General features: G+C 43.2%; 2 protein-coding genes across 2 annotated transcripts in view; one reads left to right on the top strand and one right to left on the bottom strand.

The window, feature by feature from the left end:
- Positions 1–566: 566 nt before the first annotated feature.
- On the bottom strand, positions 567–3,361 carry sbds (SBDS ribosome maturation factor). Its single transcript, XM_035154237.2, has 5 exons — positions 3,148–3,361; positions 2,822–2,951; positions 1,637–1,837; positions 1,327–1,491; positions 567–1,118 (listed from the first exon to the last, which is right to left on the bottom strand). Exons 1-5 carry the CDS (start codon positions 3,273–3,275, stop codon positions 993–995), a joined length of 750 nt encoding a protein of 249 aa, XP_035010128.1. The 5' UTR covers positions 3,276–3,361; the 3' UTR covers positions 567–992.
- A 372-nt stretch (positions 3,362–3,733) lies between these two features.
- The window catches only part of tyw1 (tRNA-yW synthesizing protein 1 homolog (S. cerevisiae)), a 49,575-nt gene continuing 32,101 nt past the window's right edge, over positions 3,734–21,207 (top strand). The window contains exons 1-8 of the mRNA XM_035154236.2: positions 3,734–3,860; positions 4,139–4,266; positions 4,956–5,081; positions 5,403–5,504; positions 8,575–8,769; positions 8,893–9,180; positions 10,440–10,562; positions 17,526–17,658. Coding sequence (XP_035010127.2) covers positions 3,797–3,860; positions 4,139–4,266; positions 4,956–5,081; positions 5,403–5,504; positions 8,575–8,769; positions 8,893–9,180; positions 10,440–10,562; positions 17,526–17,658 — 1,159 coding nt within the window. The 5' untranslated portion in view covers positions 3,734–3,796. The remainder of the gene's footprint in view (positions 3,861–4,138; positions 4,267–4,955; positions 5,082–5,402; positions 5,505–8,574; positions 8,770–8,892; positions 9,181–10,439; positions 10,563–17,525; positions 17,659–21,207) is intronic.

Genomic DNA, 21,207 nt, shown 5'->3' with positions numbered 1-21,207 from the left:
TCTTTGACTTTTACACACACAATTTTACAGTGAAACCTTCAGTTCTACTTTTGCTTTTGACTGAAACAACAACTTCAGTTTTCTTCTCATTTAAATGTCACACATTTCTAATTTAGACTTTATTCTTCTGAGCTTTTAATTGTGAGAAAAAGTTGATTCAAAACCCTCTAATCCTGTTTGTTCCTGTGACCTCAAACCCAGGATCTTTGTGATCGTTCTTCTCAAGTCAAACCATCTGGACCTTGTTGTGTGTGTGTGTGTGTGCGTGTGTGTTTCCTGCTTTTGTTTTGCAAATAAAAACACTTTAAAGCATCTTTGATGTTTCAGAGTCTTCCAGCTACAGAACATCATACATCAGTGACGTTAACATTTATGAACACTGCAATTTGAACAATGAAAGTCATTTACTGTACTATTGTAATATTCAAGACATGTAATTCTGCATTGTCCTGTTTCAAAAGAACAACTTTACACTTACATGATTTTTCTGAGCTAAAAGCAAAAGTTGGATTTCCTGTTGTTTGCAAAACTGAGGGAGTGTCATGAAAAATCACTGAGCATTTCCATATTTTTGTTAAATATTTATTTGTTACAGAGCAAACTCATTTTTTATGACAAAATATTAATATTTGGTTAATTATCCATAAGGTATATGAGCATGTCTACATGGCACGCAAAGTCTGATGCAAGGCAATAATGTAGTAGACATAAGGAAAATTAGGAAAATTATAATAATAATAATTCAATGCAGGCAAACAGGTTTTTTTACTGACCTGCAATTTATGTATTTTCAAAATACATTCCACAAGAAATGCAAACGAAAGAAAACATTTTTAGTCAAATTAATTATTCATACAAGCTGGGAAATAAAAAATGTCTGAATCTGATCATATATACTGTATATATATATATATATATATTCTCTTTAATGAGCTTGTGTGCTGCAGGGAAGTTAGTGTGGATAAGGTGCAGAGTCCGGACTGGTTGGTTTCCTATAACTTCTCGTCTCCCTCCTCCACATCCTTCAGACTGAGAACCTCCAGGGAGCCGCGGCCTTTGGTCTCACAGCGGATCAGCTCGTCCATCTCCCGGTAGCAGCCAGGATCCACCAGACACACCTGGGGGGGGGGGGAGACAGATGTTAACACAGGGAGAATGGGAACTTTAAAATCATGGGACGATACAGTTTTAGTTTTTGGGAGAATTTAGCTGATGTCTGATTGTAACTCTGCACAAATCCACAGTCCTGAAGACCTGATTGTTGTATTCAGTGACTGTGCAGTTTGCTCTGGGACGATCACAGACAGGCCTTTCGTGTTCCTTCACCATTTCCAGCTGCTCGTTGAAGTCTTCACTCTCCACGACCTGCAGGAGCGGCTTCAGCTTCTCCTTCAGCCTCTTGGCCTCTTTGGCTGGCAGCACCAGCCGCAGCCTCATGTGGGCTCTCTGGATCTCCATGGTCTCCTTCAGCTGCCGGATCACCTCCAGGGCCTGGGGAAAGGACACAGGTACAAACAGATCATCACTGCCAGAACAAAGGCAGGAGACTGAACAGACTCTCACAGTTTGAGGCTCCAGCATAAAGAACTTGGTAGTGACGCCTTCATGAAAGAGCAAACCTGTGTTTTCCCCTCACCTGCTGCTTCGTGCTCTTATTGGCCTTGACAGAGTAGTGGATGTCCTTCATCGCCCGCTCGATCAGGTTGACTGTGTAGGGCCTCTTGGTCTCTGGGTTGACACACTTCTCCGCCACTATAGTCGCAATGTCCCGGAACATGGTCTCCAGCTGACTGTGCCGCTCCTTGTCTGACACCTGGAGCTCTCCTTTGGCCAAGATCTGTCCACAACATTAATAAACAGACAGGTTAAAGGTCAGGGGGTGTCAGAGGATATTGTAGAGAGCAGTAGCCTGGGAAACTCATCTATGGCTTCATAACGTCCAGAATTGACGACTGCAATACCATTCTCTATGGCACATCGTCAAAAGTAAAATACATCCTGAACTCTTGCTACTTGCCTGTGACCACATCACCCTCGTACCTCACAAACTTCACTGGCTTCCTGTCCAACAGTCGATCCTTTTCAAAGTCCTTCTCCTTCACTCACAAATCCCACTATAACCAGGCCCCTCCGACCTCACTGTCACTGACATGCTCCACCACCACCACCACCACCACACTCCCTCCGCTCCTCTGAGGCCGACCTCCTCTCACTTCCGCTCAGGACCAAGCACCGGACCTGGGGCTACGGAGCCTCCTCCAGAGCTGTCCACCTTCAAAATATTACTAAATATTTACATGAACAAGTATTGAAACGAATATATAGAGACAGAGAATAGGACAAGGATCATTATGGGTGATCTCATCGTCTCCACTCTGGCACATTTTACACTTGGTTTTTTAAGTTGTAATGCCAGTTTTTAGTTTTGTCATCTTTTATAAGTTATATCATTTTACGTGTTTTCAGGGCAGGTGCGATACTCAACTCACTGGTATTGTGCGTTATTATTCCGGGTCTTACATGATAAGTCCTTGTGTGGTGTTTTGTTGTTGTACAATGTACTGTTCTGCTGCTGTAGCACTTTGGCCCAGGACAAATTTCCCCTCAGGGACAATACAGTATACCTGATTTGAACCCAAAACTTAGGACGTCCCGCTGATGTGGACCAAACGCTCCAGTGTCTACTCCTGTAAACCCAGAGCTGCTTGAAGGTCCAAGGTAAGTGAACGTGTCTCGTGTGGGGAACACCCTGCGATCATTACTGCAGCGTCAAACCTGCAGTGAATCTAAGTGACGAACATCCAGGACGAGGTTTCTTCACCTGTTTGCACATCTCCGTCAGGTCGTCTGTCCCGAAGGCCGTGGTCAGATCCTCCTTCTTCGCCACTTGGCCCTTGGACACGTTGACGAACACGGACTGAGTCTGCAGAACCTCGTCCAGGTCTTTCTCTCTGGAGGACACACACACACCATGTCACAACACTTGTTTTGGGGTTTATATCTCAGCTTAAGGAGCGTGTGGGTGATTCAAACCGACAGATCAGAGCTAATTACACGTTTGACGAGAGAAAACAGGAGGTAAACACATTGTTTTGGAAGCGGAACACGTGCAGATCGTGTGGTTGTTGTTGTTGACACTGTACTCACGCTCCGGATCTCCAGCTCAGCACCTTGTTCTTGTAACAGGCGATTTCGAAGCGCTTGCCCCCTTTCTTCATCCTCACCACCGCCACGTTGGTGAGGCGGATTTGGTTTGTCGGGGTAAAAATCGACATGTTTTCAACGAGGCGACGAGACCGAGAACTGCTGCGCCACTGACGAGGAGGGGTGCACGGGTGCGCTGTTATTCACGGTCCCCTGCGCAACACTGGCCTTCGCGAAGGTTCCGCCTGCGATAATGGAAAAACAACAAACAGACGGAATAATTTAAAAAAACGACTTATTTTTGGGTTGAAGTTGAAAAATAATATATTTGGACACAAGAACAACACGTGGATATGAAACTTAAATACACGTGAGTCTCAAAAGTAGAAAATCCGGTAAATATATTAGAAATAAAACTTTTAAAACAGCCAAACACACAACTTCAAAGTGACGGAATCGTTCTTCACACCATCAGGAAAACAAAATTAGTTTTATTATTAAATATCAAGGCTTCGTTTCCTTTTAGTTTTGCTTCGAGTCAATCCGCTTCATCCACGACGCTAAAGAACTCCACCTCCCAGCATGCTCCGCGGCCAAAAACAAACATGGTGGCGCACTGTTCCAGGTGCGGAGGAGTGTTCACGCCGCAGAGATGCTGAGCCTCATCTTCGTCTTCCTCCTCTTCGCGGGGCGCGTGTCGGCCTCGGACGCTAAAGGTGAATCCACTTTGTTCACGTGCCAACTCCGAGCTGACTTTGTGCTAACGCTGCTAGCTAGCATGTGTTGCTAGCCCCCTGGCTCTCGCCCCTACCAACCTGCTGCAGGTCAGCCGAGGTGAAGAGGATATATCCGGGTTCGGGGGTTTCAGGATCCGCTGCCGCAGCCCCGTGGAACCCCCCCCCCTGCTTTTACTGCATGTGTGCACGTAGCATTGCTGTTGCTAGCTTAGCTTCCCTGTGAAACCCAGAGTTTGATGCCTTGTCTCCCTCTCCAGTTTCTCAGGATGAGCACAGACACACCGAGAGCTTCCTCACGTCCCTGTGGCACAACCGACTCTACCTGTACTCGGCTGCTGCTCTGGTGTTCGGGGTCTGGTTCTCCCTGAAGGTGGCTCTGAAGAAGGTGAATCCCCTCTTCCTCACATCCCCTCTTCACTCAAGATGTCAATTATTCAAGATAAGATAAGATGAGACTTTATTAGTCCCACAATGGGGACATTTGCAGGATCACAGCAGCAAGAGTCAAACTAGGCATCAGCAAGTAATACGTGACAAGCAATACTGAAGTGTAAGGAATATAGAGAAAAATATGAATGTAATTAAACTATAATACACAGTGTAAAGACAGGAGAAATATGTGCACATGAACCGTTGATAATGCACAGACAGATGAATATAGCTCAGTAAAGAGTTAAAGTTCAGTCCATAATGGTGGTGCCTGTAGTTCTACTGGGAGCAGAGCTGGTTGTATTAGTCCCACTGCTGCAGGAAGGAACGACCTGCGATACCTCACCTTCAGACACTTTGGGTGAACCAGGCTGTGGCTGAAGGAGCTGCCCAGTGCTGTGATGGTGTCCTGCAGGGGGGGGGGACTGGTTGTCCATCATCCTCCTCCTCTGTCCCACCACCTCCACTGACCGAGCTGTTCCTCATCAGGACATCCAGTCAGCAGTTGTAATAATAATACAGTTGAAATGTCTTGTTAGTCTTCTGGTGTAGATTTGTGTGAAACTGTTCTGTCAAGAGCTGCTGCTTTCTCTCTTTTGTTTTCCAACTTTAAGATCCGTCGTCTCTTCCTCTGTGTGTTTCCAGAAAAGCTTCTCCAAGCCCGTCGGTCCGTGGGTCTACAAAGCTGTGCAGAACAACGACCGCCCTGACTCTGTGGAGTACGTGTCGGGAGTTAAGATCTTCTACGGTTCACAAACTGGAACAGCAAAGGTAGAGATGTTCACCTGAAAAGGTTAACAAGGTCCCCGAGCTCATAGTGTTGACATTAAAGACAAGATCATCCTGTAAGTTGATGTGACCAGTTGATATAACCAGTCACTGACACAATGCTGAAGAATCAAAAGAAGTTTGACATAAGTAGGAATTAATTCAGGGCTATACAAACAAACCTGGTTCACCATAACCATGTATTCAGCTTTTGTAAAGCAGAATTTAACACAAAATATGTAAGTGAAATTCCAGCCGTGATTAATTAATCCCACACAGTATATTTATCATTTTGACATCAACGGACACTTTTCATTTTCTCAGGGTTTCGCAAAAGAGCTGTCGGAAGAGGTGAAGACTTTGGGAATACCAGTGGAGGTGACTGACATGAAAGACTACGATCCAGATGATCGACTGGCTGATGAGGTAAAATGATAATAATATTTATTTATATAGCACAAATATAATAAGGGCACTAATAGTTTATGATTTAAAAAAAAAAAAAAAAAAGGAAATCAGCAGATCGCAGCCGTAGGAAGGAACCAGACCATTCAAGGCTTTTTTAAATCGAGCAGTAAAATCTCAAAATCAAATATTAATCTCACAGGAAGCAAGTGAAGTGCAGCACGGATTTGTGTAATGTGGACATTTCTCTTTGTATCCACTGCAGCTTTTGGATGACTCGCCTGCTCATCCATTACACGAGTCATGTCGGGAAGAAATAAAAAAATGACCTGATACGCCTGAAGCTGGACCGCACCACTTTAGTCACTTGAGCATCAAAGTACAACTCTGAATTAAAAAAAATCAGTTGTGGGCCTCTTTCCCAACATGATTGGATAAAGTACCCAGATTAGAGGAGAGGTTATTAAAGCGTTTAGTGCCGGGGCCACAGGGGATAATTATAATCATCTCTAATTTGGAGTCATTCAGCTGCAGGAGGTGTTTGGACATGCAATTTTTAATTTCAGCAACGCAGAACATGAAAGAGGATGAATCAGCGATACCAGGCTTTCACAGGAAAGATAATTGGGTGTCATCCGCGTCAGTAGAAAGCAGTGTCACGGCTATTTGCCCCAGTGGGGGGATCCCCAACTGGACCCATGTGGGACACCACGAAATAAAGTAGAAAGTTTGGAGATTAGACACTTCAGAGCTGCATCACTGAGGGTAACATGTTTCTTCAGATGGCTGATTATGATATTAGGCTTCATTGTATCAAAGGCTGAACTGGGGTCAAGGAATTGAAATGAAGACCTGATGTGAGTCGGCTTCAAGCTGTTATTCATGGATGACCTTAATCATAGGGATGTAGAGAAGGCTTCTTTGAAAGGGAGTTAACAGTAGTATGTTTAAAACCGGGTGGGGAAAATACCAGTAGACAGAGAGCAGTTGTGAACCAACTGTCTGAAATACAGCTTTTATAAACCAGTGGGAATTCAGCCTGAAGGGCAGGTGAGGGATTCACAGGGTTGACAGAGAGATTTCCCTGAAAAGGGTTAATGCTGAGGATGCTTTTATCATCCGTGCAGCCGATCTCTACAGTTTTATTATAAAGGGAATATAGAAATTCCTCACATCTCTCTGGGGAGGATTCAGCTGTCTGCCTGGGCAGGGGACCAATCACATAATTTATGATTTTAAAATGGATTCTGGGAGTGTGACCCTTCTGAGCATTCTGATTTGAAAAATTGGTGTTGCTCCCCCTCTGTGATTGTTCGCTGATAAGTGGACAATAAATCTCTCCGGGAGGCAAAAGAAACTCTGAGTTTATCATCTCTGCTCGGCATTCCTCCGTTGTCTGTTTAGATTTTGTAAATCTTTATTTAGCCCCAGCAGAGAAGAAGGGCTCAGCGTTTTTTTATATCTGATTGAAGATACATAATCTAAAATGCTTGAGCAAAAAGCTGTTAAAAAAAGCACAGACAAGCTTATTTACAGGTGAGGGGTTTCTGTTCTCTGGTAGTAATGTGTTTGATGCTGTAATAATTGTGACACAAGCGAGGAACAGACAATGACGTCCCCGGGGGAAGCTGAGTCCAAAGAGAAGAGGCTTTGTCTTTGTCTCATAAAGGTCAGACAGGTGATAAATATATGAGTGTGATGAGGTATTTGGCCCTAAAACCTGATAAAAGATTAAAAGATTGTCCTCGAGCAAGAACCTGAACCACCAAACATCAGAGCTGCTCCTCTTAACCCTTAACTTTATCATTTCATAAACTAAGCGACTAATTTATGCATCAGTTAATTGTTGCAGCGCTGTTCAGAGGATAAGGAAGCTGTGTGTACTGTAGTGAGAGTTCGCTCTGGGCTGTCAATTAAATCTCTAAAATGCAACTTCAAGCGGATAAGGCCTGGAAACGTGCACTTACATGCAAGACTCAATCAGAACAGAATTAATCAGAGTGTAAGAAATGATAAGTTATTAATTTAGAGCCGAACAACAAACAGCACAGTAATCCTCAAGTTCTGTGATGTTGCAGCTCAGCCTTTTCCTCCGTCTATTTCCCCGATTTGATTCTTCAGACGACAGCACAGAGGAAAATGTGCCACACTAATCCTGCTCAGTTGAAGAAAGATGGATTAATCTCATCAGTGTTGCCTTTTTTATTTTGTGGCCACTGTGCAGTGCACTGAGAGATGAATCAGAGATTGGTTGACTGCTGCACGGCAGGAGAGAAAATAGCCATTTATTCAACAGGGCAGTAATATAGTTTTCTGGGATGGAAAGAAAATTGAGAATGAAAAAGACGGCAGGCAGCAGCAGCTCCCTGGACTCAGCTGGACATGAGACAGCTGCTTCACTTCAGAAGTTTTCTGGTTATTCATACATGGACCCACTTTATATTCAATCTAGACTGATTTTCTAGTCTTGTGGACAAGTCCGCATAATCTACTTTGTGTATTATTCATCACTCAGCTTCCACAAGTGATAAATGCTGAAAATATGATAAGTTCTTCTTCCTGGAGCAAGTTGTTCATGGTGCTTTGGTGCATTCTTCTTCGGCTACGACTTAAAGTAGGCATAAATAAGTTATTTCCTCAAGTTTGTTTCGGTGTCTCCTTTCTGCTCCATATTGTTCAGAGTTGATCCATAATTTTGTTCCTCAAATCCAAATTAACACCGGTGTTTAATTTTGTTTCCAAAAAAGAAAACCCTATGTTTATAGTAGTTCTTTTTATGAGAAAGCAAATGTCTTATCACTTGAGAACTCGTGATGGACATGAAACTGGAAGAATTCAAATATGTCAGGATGAACAAGAGGAGTCACGTATCAGACGCAGACTTGGAAAGACGATGAGTTTTTGTGTCGATGTTCTGTAAACAAAAACACTGAGCTTCTCACAACAGAACTGATACGTCATGTCCTGCCTCCTGCTGCTCTACAGCCGCCATCCCTCACCTTAATGTTCCAGAGTCTTCCTGTTGTTATGGATGACTCTGTCCCAAATGTCTTACTGCACTGTTTCACTGTCCTTTTATGTCTCCATTCAGTGCACCAGTAAGTCGGTCTGCGTGTTCCTTGTGGCCACGTACACGGACGGACAGCCCACAGAGAACGCAGAGTGGTTCTGTAAGTGGCTGGAGGAGGCGTCCACTGACTTCCGATACGGGAAGACCTTCCTCAAAGGCCTCAGATACGCAGTATTTGGTCTGGGCCACTCTGTCTACGAAGGCCACTACAACACGGTGAGAGATTTCTGTCAGATTAATGATAATACTGCTTTGTCATACGCTTTATAATCAGTTGAAGACGTTTCACAACTGTAGTTCAGCAGCGGGAAACATAATCTGTTCCTCTTCCAACTCCAGGTGGGTACAAATGTGGACAAGTGGCTCTGGATGCTGAGCGGCATGCGGATCATGACCCGAGGAGAGGGCGACTGTAACGTGGTGAAAAGCCGTAATGGCAGCATCCAGGCCGACTACCAGGCCTGGAAGGGGAAGTTCCTGGACCGGCTACAGGCCCTGGCCAAGGGAGAGAAGAAGAGCGGCAACAGGGACTCTAAAACTGGAGGCTCCTGTAAGAATCAGAGAGAAGATGGACACGTGGTGGAGGAGCAGGAGGAGGAGGCAGCGCCGCAGGAAGTCAGCTCCGAGGTAATGATCTGGAACGACACAATCATTATATATGATTAATCCATAACTGTTACATCCCAAATCTAATCAAGTTTTAATGCTTTTTTAACTGAAAGACCCAAAAGCTAAACATGACTTTATTATTTAGTCCACATATTGTGTCCATGTGTTCAGAGACAGATACGTGGGGGGGGGGGGCGGTCCTGGATGTGGGATCTGGTTCTCTCTGTTTTTTGTGTAGTTTCTGTTTCTTGTACTCGCAACACATGTTAATGTTACGACATCATTCTCGAACAAACAAACTGTTTATTTTCTCCCCTCGACCTTCGCCCGGAGTTTTAATCATTAACAGTTTTAACAACATAGAGATTCCTCTTTCTTGTTTCATCATTAGATCATAAAACAGAGTATAACTCAGCCAAGTCCTTCGGGTCAGATCGAAAACTGAAATTTGAATAAGTAAAATGTCCTGTCAGTCAAATCAGAGGACAGGAGGAAGAGGAGTGTTTCTCTCACTTTATTCTAAGTTTGTGTTACACTGTTAATCCTTTTTTAACGACACTGATGTTTTTCAAGGGCAGCACGGTGTCGGGGGGGAAATATCATCTCTGTCAACCCTGTCAATCATTTAGAAATTCGAAAAGTTGCGCCAATCGCTGAAAATAAAGATTGCACAAAAAAAAAAAGCAAAAACAGACGTGTAATATATATATACACACACGCACAGCTGTCACACGGATCACGGTGCACGCAGATGACCAGTTGTCATGGCAGCGGGCACCTCGGCGCCAACTCTAGCTGACACTTCTTCCCCTCGGTCTGCAACACTCAACGCTCTTTCTGTGCGCTCAGCGGCGGCGGCGGCATTCAACCGGAACCGAGAGCAGCTGAGAACGTTGGCGAGGCAACAACCAGCATCGTGTTTTTCTCTGCCCATCGTACGACTCAGGCGCCGCCGCCGCACATGTGGGCAGCGGCTTCCACACCCGGGCCATGATTTAAGACAAACTCTATGAAACGCTATATACGTGCGATGGTTAATTTAATCAGGCAGCATGAGAGGGGATAATTATGTACAATAAATACTTCCCATATGGGCTCCCCCTGCTCAATGAAGTTTTTAATTGGTTACGGGCTGGAACATATGTGACTCTCTGCGGTCGGGAGGATCATTTGCATTTTCCTTTCAGTCGTCTGTCTCCTCGTGTCCTTGACCTTTTTTTTCCTGAAAACCTTTTTGAATCCACTAATGTGGGTTTTGTTCTTCTCTCTTGTTTCAGGAAGAGCTGATGGAATCCAGCAGTGATGAGGACGAGTCAGGGCTGCAGGATGAGAAGAAATCCGGTTCAGTGGTGGACATGGAGGATCTGGGCAACATCATGAACAGCATGAAGAAAGCCAAGGTCAGACTCCTTCCACTGAACACCGTCCAAGTCACCATGACCTTTAAAATGATCCCAGTTACCATCGTAGCACCTTTCCCTATCCTCAGTACTTCTAAAGGTGTCTCAGGCACTCGTCTACAACGGAGTATTCAGAGATTGAGTACTACATACGGAGTACTGTACGTTTCTGCTTCTCGATACGAGGCCGATGTACAGCACGTAGCTGTTTGCATCATAGTTGTACAGTCTGGAGGTTGCTCTTGCCTCATCATGCAGCAGGTTTATTTTCAGTGCGTCTGTGTTAAGGTCTACAAACGGGCATCGTCGTCGCATTAAGCTTCCGCCCGCGTTAATCCAGCCTAAGAGTGTTAAGTGAGGAGGAAAGAGTGGTGTCACTGAGGGAGAGATGGCAGATGGGCTGATAGACACCAGACCCCGGCAGGCGAGAAGCAGAGGCTTGCGTAATAGTGAGGACGCCCACCTCGCAGACGTGTGAGGAACGGGTGACTCAAGAAGAGCAGAGAAAGATGGTGGAGGCATTATCGGTCTCCTTTTTATGAGCCGGGCAAAAAGAAGTGAGCGATGAGAGCAGAGATAATAGAAAATATGAATGTTCCAGTTGTTTTGAATCTCATTTCAGGGGAAACATTCATGGAAACTTTGACTTGAGTGAGTTTATAATAAATTCTGTTCACTAGTTTTCATGTTGCATTAACAACGGTTGTGTTCAAACAGAAACAAATCATAGCTCCACAGGCTGTGAACCCATGATCCTGATGTTGGTTGGTTTTATTCCAAAACTTTGATGAAAACCAGTTTTATTTTGCCTTTTATTAGTTAGTGGCAATGAAAGAGAGAAAATAATGCGGCAAGCTGGGAGTCAAACTGGCAACCTCATCTCTATTGTTTACTGGAAACCTTGAACGTGTAATAGTAGTCGATCAACCTATAAGCCCATTTATTTTTCTTTGGTGGATATTATACATTTCTCACTCTTTAACACTTTAAAATATTCTCCAGGTGCAGTTTTTCGTTCTCAGCTGGAAATATCAGGTCATAACAACAAGATGCTCGGAGCACGAGCTGCTTTTGAGAATTGAAATGAAACTTTTTAAGGAAGATTTGCCTTTATGAGTATTTTCTCTTCAGGTCAGGGAAGTGTGAAATCATTTTCTTCTGTTTTTCCGTCTCTACCTTAGACGGAACATTTCATGTGACCGCAGTTTGACGTGAGCCGTTCTGGTTCCTAAAGTTTGTTCCCATAAATGAATGATGCTTCACGACAGAGTTCCTGTTTATGTCTCGCACACAGATGAGGAACATGACGTGAACAACAGGACCGTCCCTTGTTTTGTGACATAAATATTACAGTGTATTGTGTGTTGGCTCTGGGAGGTTTGGACAGACGTCTGTGTCAGAGCCCTCAGTTCTTATCGGTTGTGTCTGTCGCCGTGAGAAGAGCCAGACTACGTTTAGTTTTTATTCTCATTCTCTTCTCTTCCTGAAGATTAGCGGCCAAACACAAAAGTCCCCATTCACTCCCATTCCTCCGTTTCGCCTCCTGCAAATATACTTTTATTCAACCTGTAACTTGTCTCATAACATTCTAATTATTTGCTGCGATGGCTCGTGTCATGATGACAAGTTTGCTGTGCGTAGAGGAAACTAATTAGTGTTTTCTTTGCATAATTTGGTCGCACAGAGCAGGCGGCACAAGATGTAATTAGTTTTTTTTTTTTGTTACATTAAACATTTGCTCTCGCCAAGAGACGACGAGTATTTAGCCAAGCTACAAATTAAGTGTGAACAAGGAAATTAGCTAATTTACGACGGAGCAGCGGCTTAGATTCAGGGTCTCAATCTGTTTCGTGCGACTCCCTGTTAATAATCCTGACCGCTGAATATGGAGTTGATCTTTTACAATTGAGTCTCCGGTTATTGATGAAGAATGGACTCTGTGTTGCTGTATTCAACACGAAGCTGAAGATCAGCTGTGGTGTGGAACTGCTTGAGATGCGTCTCTTTAGAACTGATCTCAGGCCGTGTTTGACCACTAGGTGATGGCAGAGACCCTCAGTTAACTTGGACTCTGAGTGAATCATTGGTCTCCGGCTGATATTCAACACTTGCTGTTGTTTCACTTCTGAAGATATTTGCATGAATCAACAAGATCGACGCTTCACAGATTTTTTTTGTTTTGTTTATGCAACCAAACGGAAACCAGACCTTCATTTATATCTTGAGTCTGTGTTCATGTGCTTTGACTCACTGGTGGTAAATGCTCTTTAAGTGAATTGTTCTGGATTCATTAATTTCCTCTCTGGCTTCCATTGAGTTAGATTTTATTACCGTCTTCCCCTAACGATCATGGCAATGTTTCATCACGTTTGTTTACTCATATTTTTCCATATTCATTACACAGCTATGTGAGCCTCCATAGGAATACGCAGACGTGACCTTGCAGTTAAAGTAAAAGTCAGCACATTAACCTTCTTGGTGTGAGGCGAACCACTGCAGCACTTCTTTAATCTAATGATCCAGACTTGATCTGTTTTTATGGATCTTGTCTGAACTTAATTTAAAAAACGTGTGGTCTTTAAAATTCATTTCAGAAAAGGAGCCTGCAGCATTAATTGTTTAGATTTTTCTTTTTATTATTGATTAATTGGTTGACGTGTCGGCAGCTGTCTACTTTCTTCACAAATCATCTCTCACTTGAACAAGTTACTTCATCCAACCCTATGAATCCAAATGATGAAGAGCTAAATATGTTACAGATGGATTTACCTGCATTAATTTAGTGTTGCTTGTTGCCAGGCAGGATTGAGAAAGCCTGAATTACTTCTGAACTTGATGATAGGTTCATGTCTGCGATTCTTCAAACGTCCTCATTGATCGACTGGCTGTGATTGGCTTCCAGATTGCAGAGCTTATATTGCTCAATTTTACTCTATGTCAGTCTTTTGGGCTGTAGATTTATTCATAGTCTGTCTAGTGTCAGATTTTCCATTGTTGCTCTTATTGATTTTGCACCTTTGCATTGGCAATAAAAATTTGTCCCAGGAGTCGTCTGTTTCTGCCAGTTGTCCAGTTCATGCAGGCAAAGTGTTGCCAGATAGAAGATAGTGTGGAGCGGATCAATAACCTGAGCAGCTGCACAGCGTTCTCAGCTGAGTTTAAATGTTAACTCGGTTTCCAGGGAAGAGAAGCTGAGGTGCAGATGCTGCTTTGACTTAAAGGTCTGTGGTGTTAACGCACAAACTCAGTGGTGACAAAGGAGAAACGGAGCAAGTCTTTTGTTTGCTAAATATGTGTCCAACAACTAGACTGGCCCAACAGATAAAAACACATTTAACTACTTGATCTGGAGTTTCGTGGAAATCTGTTCGGTAGTTTTTGCGTAATCCTGCTGACACACAAACAAACAAACAAACAAACACACAAACAAACACACAAACAGGGATGAAAACACAACCTTAATGGTACCATATTAGTTAGTATGAAAGTCATGCTGTGTATGTTGTGTATCCTTTACATCACCACCTCTATAGCTCCATGTAAACAAGCTGTTTAAACACTGACCGAGAAACGACTCACTACAGGAATGTCGGATTTTGTTGCTTCACAATGTTCAAGTCACAAATTGATCATCTTCTTCATGCAGGTGATACAGAAGCTGTGAAGAGAATAATACAATACTGTTTGCATTCGTAAATAAACATGACTCATTTATTATTGTTTGTGTCCCCTGAAATGTAGAAGTATACATATTAAGGCTTTAATTAGTATAATAATTAAAAAGGCACTGCCACATGGGTAATTCAGGTTCTTTATACAATATTAATCACATCCTCATTTGTACGTGTGTAACTGCAGAACTAGGTGCTGATACTTTATTAATTTATTCTATTCCCAGGTCTTCTTCCGCTTCTTCTCGCTCTCTTTCATGTCTCTGAGCCTTCGGGTTTCTCCGTTGGTCACCTGCCCGTCTCTCTGTGTGTTGTCGATGCACTGTCCAGCTGCATCAGCCTCGTTTTGTGTCACGGTTCCAGAGCTCAGTTCGATGCTGTGAGATGTCCCAGTTCTGTTTGTCCGGACAGGCCCGGTCATGACTGGATGTCTGAAGGCTCTCAGGCTGAGCAGTGGGGATCAGGGGCCGGGGCCAGATGAATCACAAGGGCCGCACGCTAAACGCCACAGGGACAGATTGTTGCACTGTCGGCTGCTTGTTGTGAATGTTTTCTGAATTTTCAGTTTGTGGAAGTGGACATTTGTGCCGCCTGAGAGTCGGAAACTAGCCTCCTCATCTTCTGCGATTTAAAGGAAAGTGCAGGTTACAGAATTCTCATGTCTGGTTCAAATACCTGGAAACTTAAACAAGCTTTTTGAGCCACATCCTGGTGATAATGTGCCTCAGTGTGGCTAACGCTGTCCCTGATTGACTGTGTGTGTGGGCTGCCACAGACCAGCACTGATATCTGGATATAGAGCTTGACTTATAGCATCCATTAAACCACCCAAAGCACAGCAGCACCCCGCACAATTTGCAGAAAGATAAATGACGTGTCCCGATGTCCATCCAGCTCAGCACCTAATCTTCTTCCACCATGAGAATGAGGTGTTGGCGGTTTCTGACACAGCGTAATGGTTTGTTTATTTACTGCATCCCCTGCTGACAAAGGAAACTGCTCACGGTAGGGGCCGTTGCTGCTGCTGTTAGTAATGTGCCGTCTCTGATGTACATGGGGCCTTAGCTCCTAAATGAGACCTACAGTACGTGGCCTCAGCTGCAGAGAGCACATAGAGCTGCTATGGGCTTCGAAGGTGAAAGTACACCGCTGTGTGGTTTGTCAGCAGAGACAGATGGGCCCTGAACACCTGACGTCACGCTCAGACGCACAATCCATAGGTTGTGTATTCACACCGCTCATGTTTAAGCTTGGTCTCTTCTCGGTGATAATCTTCAGGCTGCGTCCGAAATCACCCCATCACTCACTAACCCCAATAGGCTCTTGCAGGATTATGACGTACAACAACATCTGCCAGTGGAAAATCCCACAATGAATTTAAAATGTTTATTTGACACTTAGTTTTAATACTTTTATTTATTTATATTTACATTTGTACGACGGGTCGGGCTGTTCCTGCTGTTCTCTCATCTCTCCGCCGTGAGTGCAATGCATGAAGGTATATATTTTCGGTTAGTGACCACCGGTCATACCCTATTTTTCATGATGCATTATGGGAAACAATAATTGCACTATGTAGGGAACTAAAAAATCCGCTACCACTACAAAATGACTCCACCGTGTAGCTTAATTTGTAGCCGCAGCAGACACCACTCAACACTGTACCTGCTTTTCACCAAACAGACAAGGTTTTGCAAATGATGTTGCTGCACGTCTGCAGGATGTGTGAATAAGCAGCTTTAATGTCCAAAACAATCAGTCACTGCTGTTTCAAGTTTTCAGTTTGCTCTTCAGATAATGGTCTGATGGAGCTCACACTACTTTCAGTCGAGTGGTAATCACACTGGCTTGGCTGAAGCACCTAGACCTCGTTCGCCCACATTTCTCTGAGACATTTTCACGACTCAGTGGCACATTTCTGTAGCATTTATAGCCGTGAGACCAATGAACAGGAGCCGTCGCCCTGCAGCGAGCTGCACAGGAACCAGGGGAATGTCTCTGTTCCTCAGGAACACACATACAAACACTTGTCAATGTTTGCTGACAGCGTATCGGCCCCTTAAGAGTGCTGCTGTGCTGAGAAGGTGACATACACCATATCCTGATACAAGCCAACGCAGAGGCACCAGTAGAGTAATTGTGAGGAGCTGTCACTTGAACATGTTTAATCTGAACGGCAGCTCGTCCACCACTTTCTGAAGAGGAAACCCTACTCTACTCTAATACCTACTCCCCTGGGGCAACTTCTCTAGCAGAACTTAATCTTCTGTTGTATCTGTAAACAGCATCTGTAAGATATTTAGATTTACATACAAATGCTGTTCACAACACAAATGCAATCCGAGCCTGAAGGAAGCTGTTAATCCTTGAAAGCAAAAGGCTGCAGTGGCTTTGTTCATCAAAAGCTGTCGCGATATAAAGTCCAAGAATTGTCGTATCAAGCTCAAGTCCCTTTGTTGCATTTCACTGGGCCCCTGAAGGACCTTAAGACAACTATGCTGTCTAGACGAGACGAGGCCCCTTTGCTCAAATCTATTACTAAATGGTTATTTCATACACAAAGTTATGTAAGAACTAAATCACAGCCCTTCCAACAGTTCCTTCCAACATCTAACGCTTCAGAGGAGCTTTTTAGTATTTCTTACTTTTAACTTGTTTCCTTAAAGTCTTGGCACTTAAAAAGCCTTTCTGAATAAGTAGTAGCTGCTTCCTCAACATTCGATGCCTTCATCTGGATTAAAGAAACAAACAAAACTTGAGCTCTTTGTTTCTTTGACCTTCTCCGATGCTGCTGAAGTTAAAACATGCAGTTATTTAATCTGCTGTGGCTCTTCAGGACATTTGCTGCAGTGACGGGTGTGATCAAGTTGCAGTTTGCAGAACAATGTCCTCAAAACATCTCCCCATTTGTCGGCATTGTTCTGTAGGCAACACAATATCCCTTGAGTCATCGTTGGCCAGTGACTCGTTGCTAACCTGGATGGTTCTTGACCAAGTTAGCAGAGGAACAGGGAACTGTTGTGACGCCAGGTCGGCTCACATCAAACCTTGACTCCTCTAGTGTCCGGTGATGATGGTGTGGTCAAACAGAAACTTATAACTCCTATATCTTAGAACATGATCAGGTAGACATGAGATTGCAAACGGTTTTAAATCGAGATCATGATTTGATCATATAACTTAAATTTCTATTTATTTTAAAGATGTATACAGCAAAACCAAAGGCTGATGTTTCAAGATTCCACAGATCGTGGTTTTAAACAATGACTGATTGTGAGTTCTGCGTCTACAGAGCAAAGAGGAGGGTCGAGGAGGCGGACAGATGGTGAAGCTGTCGAAGCTGAATGGAGTGAAGAAGACTGAGGATGAAGAGGAGAGGAGAGAGATGATCACCCCGGCCCTGAGAGAGGCACTGACCAAACAAGGTGAGGAGCAGAGGATCTTTCTTTAGTAAAACAACATGTTCTGACTTATACATACAATAAATACAGCCAGTTTGAGAGGAACATCTGCCGGGTATCGCTGGTGACTGTATAATATTCACTGTGTATAATATATGCATATAATTATAGCTGCATTACTTGGCAATAAGAAAATCACTTTACAAACTGAGCACACCAGCTGCTGCTGCATATCTTTAACCTTGCCAAGGTCACAAGGGCGGCAAAGATGTAATTCACTCTGGAACAGAAATTATGAGTCGTGTCTTTTTTTCTTTTTTTTTTCAGCAGAATGCATTACAAGCATGCCCCCCTCCTCCCCCTCCTCCCCCCATCCCCTAATTCCTTAACAGAGGTGTCAGTTTTCTCAAAGTCAAGTTAAATCAGGTACTTAATGATGTTTTCTTCCAAAATCATTGCGCATCCATTTGCCTCAAACACTGATGCTCCTTGTAGAAAGAGGGAATATGTGAGTATTCAGAAGCTGAAAGTGCATCTTGGTCCAGTCTTTATTTTTTCTGGGGGAATGTTTGATGTCTAATGGCTCTGAAAAGACGTCCTGCTGTCCAGTTACCCTCCTCCTGTCCTCAGGGCGCCGTCCAGCTCCTCCCTGCTCCCACACTGTAACCTCAGCAGAACTACTCAGCTTCTGTCCTCATGATATTCAAGTTCTTAATTCAATGACCAGCATTAAGGAAAACTGTGATTGTCTAGATTTGAGGGTTATGACATTAACTCACTGAAATGTGTCTTATTACACAGGGAAAGTGGGAAAGTTTCACCGAGTCCTTTACGTTTAAAACTTGAGATTTTAATTGGATTAAGATGATGAGGAAATATCCTGGTGAAGAAAAAAACAATGCATTTATGGATAAAAAGAACTTTAATGGCATAATTAAAAAATCTATGTAAGAGGAAAATGCAATAAAAGATACAGAAGATAATAGAAAACTAAATTAGAAAATGAACATTGACTAAATCATGAGGCTGAATAAAAAGAGAGAATTAAAAATATAGCCCTTTAAATTAGATTTTATATGATGGGAGACTATTCATTTGATCTATTCTAATATTTAGTTAATTCAGGCAGGTCACTTTAATGACCCCCCCGCTGTTGGCTTACACAACACTCTATAAATAGGACCGAGCAAGACTTCATCTGACCAAATGCCGACCTATTTCATGGTGTGTGTGTTGGCAACGTTCGGTCCCAGTGGACAGTTTGTTTTATTTGCAAAGTAAAAGGAGCAAAGGATGAAAGTTTTGGCTTTGTTTGAATGAGACTGGGTCTTGGACGGATGTTTTATAGCCGATCTTTCTGGCATGACATGATGGAGGCAAAAGTCCCACTACTGAAAGCGTCCAAGAAAGTTTGGACATGGCTCCATGTTTCAGGCAAATCATGTGCCATCAACTTTCAGATGGAGTCCAACCTGTACACGGTTTCCTCAAATCAAAACCTGGAATGTCACCGTTATGGTTTAGTGAAAACTGTGTTTTGTTTCTTTATTTTTTTTGCTCCATTTGTAGCTGCAGGTGACGTGTTTGTCTGCAACAACAGAAAACAACAGAAGTGGGTTATCGGTCAGTGTTGTCTTTGATGTAGCTGCAGATTTTTTAAATGAGGCGATATTCTAAGTTCAGAGAGTTTAACAAGAGGCTGTGGCAAGAAAACTACAGAAACAACCGTCGATTTCCATGAAACTCGGTGGAAGGATGGGACATGGGCCAAGACAGAACCTGATTAATTTTGGGGCGGATCGGGACAAAGAGCTTTCTTTCCTCTTTTTGCAAAGTTTCCCGGGGCATAATTCATGAATCTTAATGAAAAATCTGGCATATTTAGACGAGTGATATCTATGAATATGTGAAATTTGGTGCAGCTTGATTGAATTTAAGAGGACTGTTGGGCCTTGGTTGAAATATGTGCTATACTTGCCACCATTCTAGTTTTTTTTTGATTAAACAAATCTGCTCCCTGCTCATTTTATTTCCCCCCCAGGTGGCTCAGAGTGGAGAACAGAGTATCGCACATAAATAGTAAATAATGTTGCACCCAAATAACTTTCATCTCAAGTTATTTAGTTCCACAGTTAGAGGCCACCACTGGTTTTGTGCCCTACAGATTAAAAGTCTTCTGAGTAAGGACTTGTTTCTGTTCAGCAGCAGTTTACAGTTGATGTGGTCTGGTGGCAAATTGAAGTCGTCTATAAAGAGCTGGTTGAGAAGCAGGTGGTCACTAATTTAACCACAGAAACAGATGTTTGAGTAACAGGCTTTCACTTTGTATTCAGTCTGTTCATCTGAACTTTTACACCTTCACGTCACGACCAGCAGCTGAAGGCATTATGTTTTATGGATGTCCGTCCGTCCGTCCGAACGCCTTGAAGAAATGTCTTCAAATCTGTTACAGATGTTTAGTTGGACCCACGAATGAACTGCTTTCGAATTTGGTGGTCAAAGGTCAAAGTGTGACCTCACCGTACATGTTCTGTGCCTTGTGAACAGAACATCTCAGGAACACCTCATGCGAGTTTCTTCAAATTTGGCACAAATGTTCTCTTAGACCCCCGAAATCAGATCAGAATCAGATGGTCTTAAACCATGATATCTTCAAGTCCTAGGTCAAATGTGACCAGTTGAACTCAAAGATGAACTGAAGAATATTTCAGTTGATGTTCAAAGGTCATGGTGACCTCATATGAGTCTGGTAAAAAAATGTATGAAGACAGAAGCTGCACTTGTTGGTGGAGGAAAACAAGCCGAGGGTCATTTTTCACTTTGCCTGAACTACTGATGCTTTGCACTTGTAGGTTTGTAAGATTATTAATAGCACATGTTAGTTTTTAGCAGACACCATTCCTCAGAGAAAGGAGAAATAGTAAACTTTCCTCTCCATCTACTCCCCCCCTCACTTTGGCTTGAGCTCCACTGACACATGAGATAAAGTCACTGGCAATTGAATTCTCTAACAAACACAAGTGAGGAAACTTTGTTCCCATTAGGACTATTAATAATAGTTAAATAAACTGTCGGCCGGTCCAGGTCCCTTCTGTGGTTTCCACTGGGATCTTTCATTTCAATGAGCCTTGCAGTAACTAGGAACGAGGTCAGACGAGGACACGCTCCGAGGCGTTTTAAAGCCGAGAATCAATTTGATGTCGGTCACAACACCACAGCAAACATTAGGTGAAGAAATTCAATTCTGTGTGTGTGTGTGCATGTGTGTGTTTGTGTGTTTGTGTGTGTGTGTGTGTGTGTGTGTGTGTGTGTGTGTGTGTGTGTGTGTGTGTGTGCCTTTGGGTGTTTTTTCTACTGGTCAAGAACACCATTGACCAGCCGCAGGCAGTTTCATTCAGGTGGTTAATCAAAGCAAGGACAGTGTGTGAGCATTTTATTTTTCTTCAGATATTCTCCTAAATTGCCGTGAAGAACGATGAATGAGTTGGATTTGACTCATCAAGCATCAAACCTGAGATGTGTGGAAGCTGTGAGAACTCGTATCCATCTTAACTAAAGTTTCCTGCTATTTAG

This window comes from Hippoglossus stenolepis, chromosome 4 (genome assembly GCF_022539355.2).
Source record: "Hippoglossus stenolepis isolate QCI-W04-F060 chromosome 4, HSTE1.2, whole genome shotgun sequence".
Taxonomy (NCBI): Eukaryota; Metazoa; Chordata; class Actinopteri; order Pleuronectiformes; family Pleuronectidae; genus Hippoglossus; species Hippoglossus stenolepis.
Note: the sequence above shows the minus strand (reverse complement) of the source record. Positions and strands in the feature narration are given on the sequence as shown.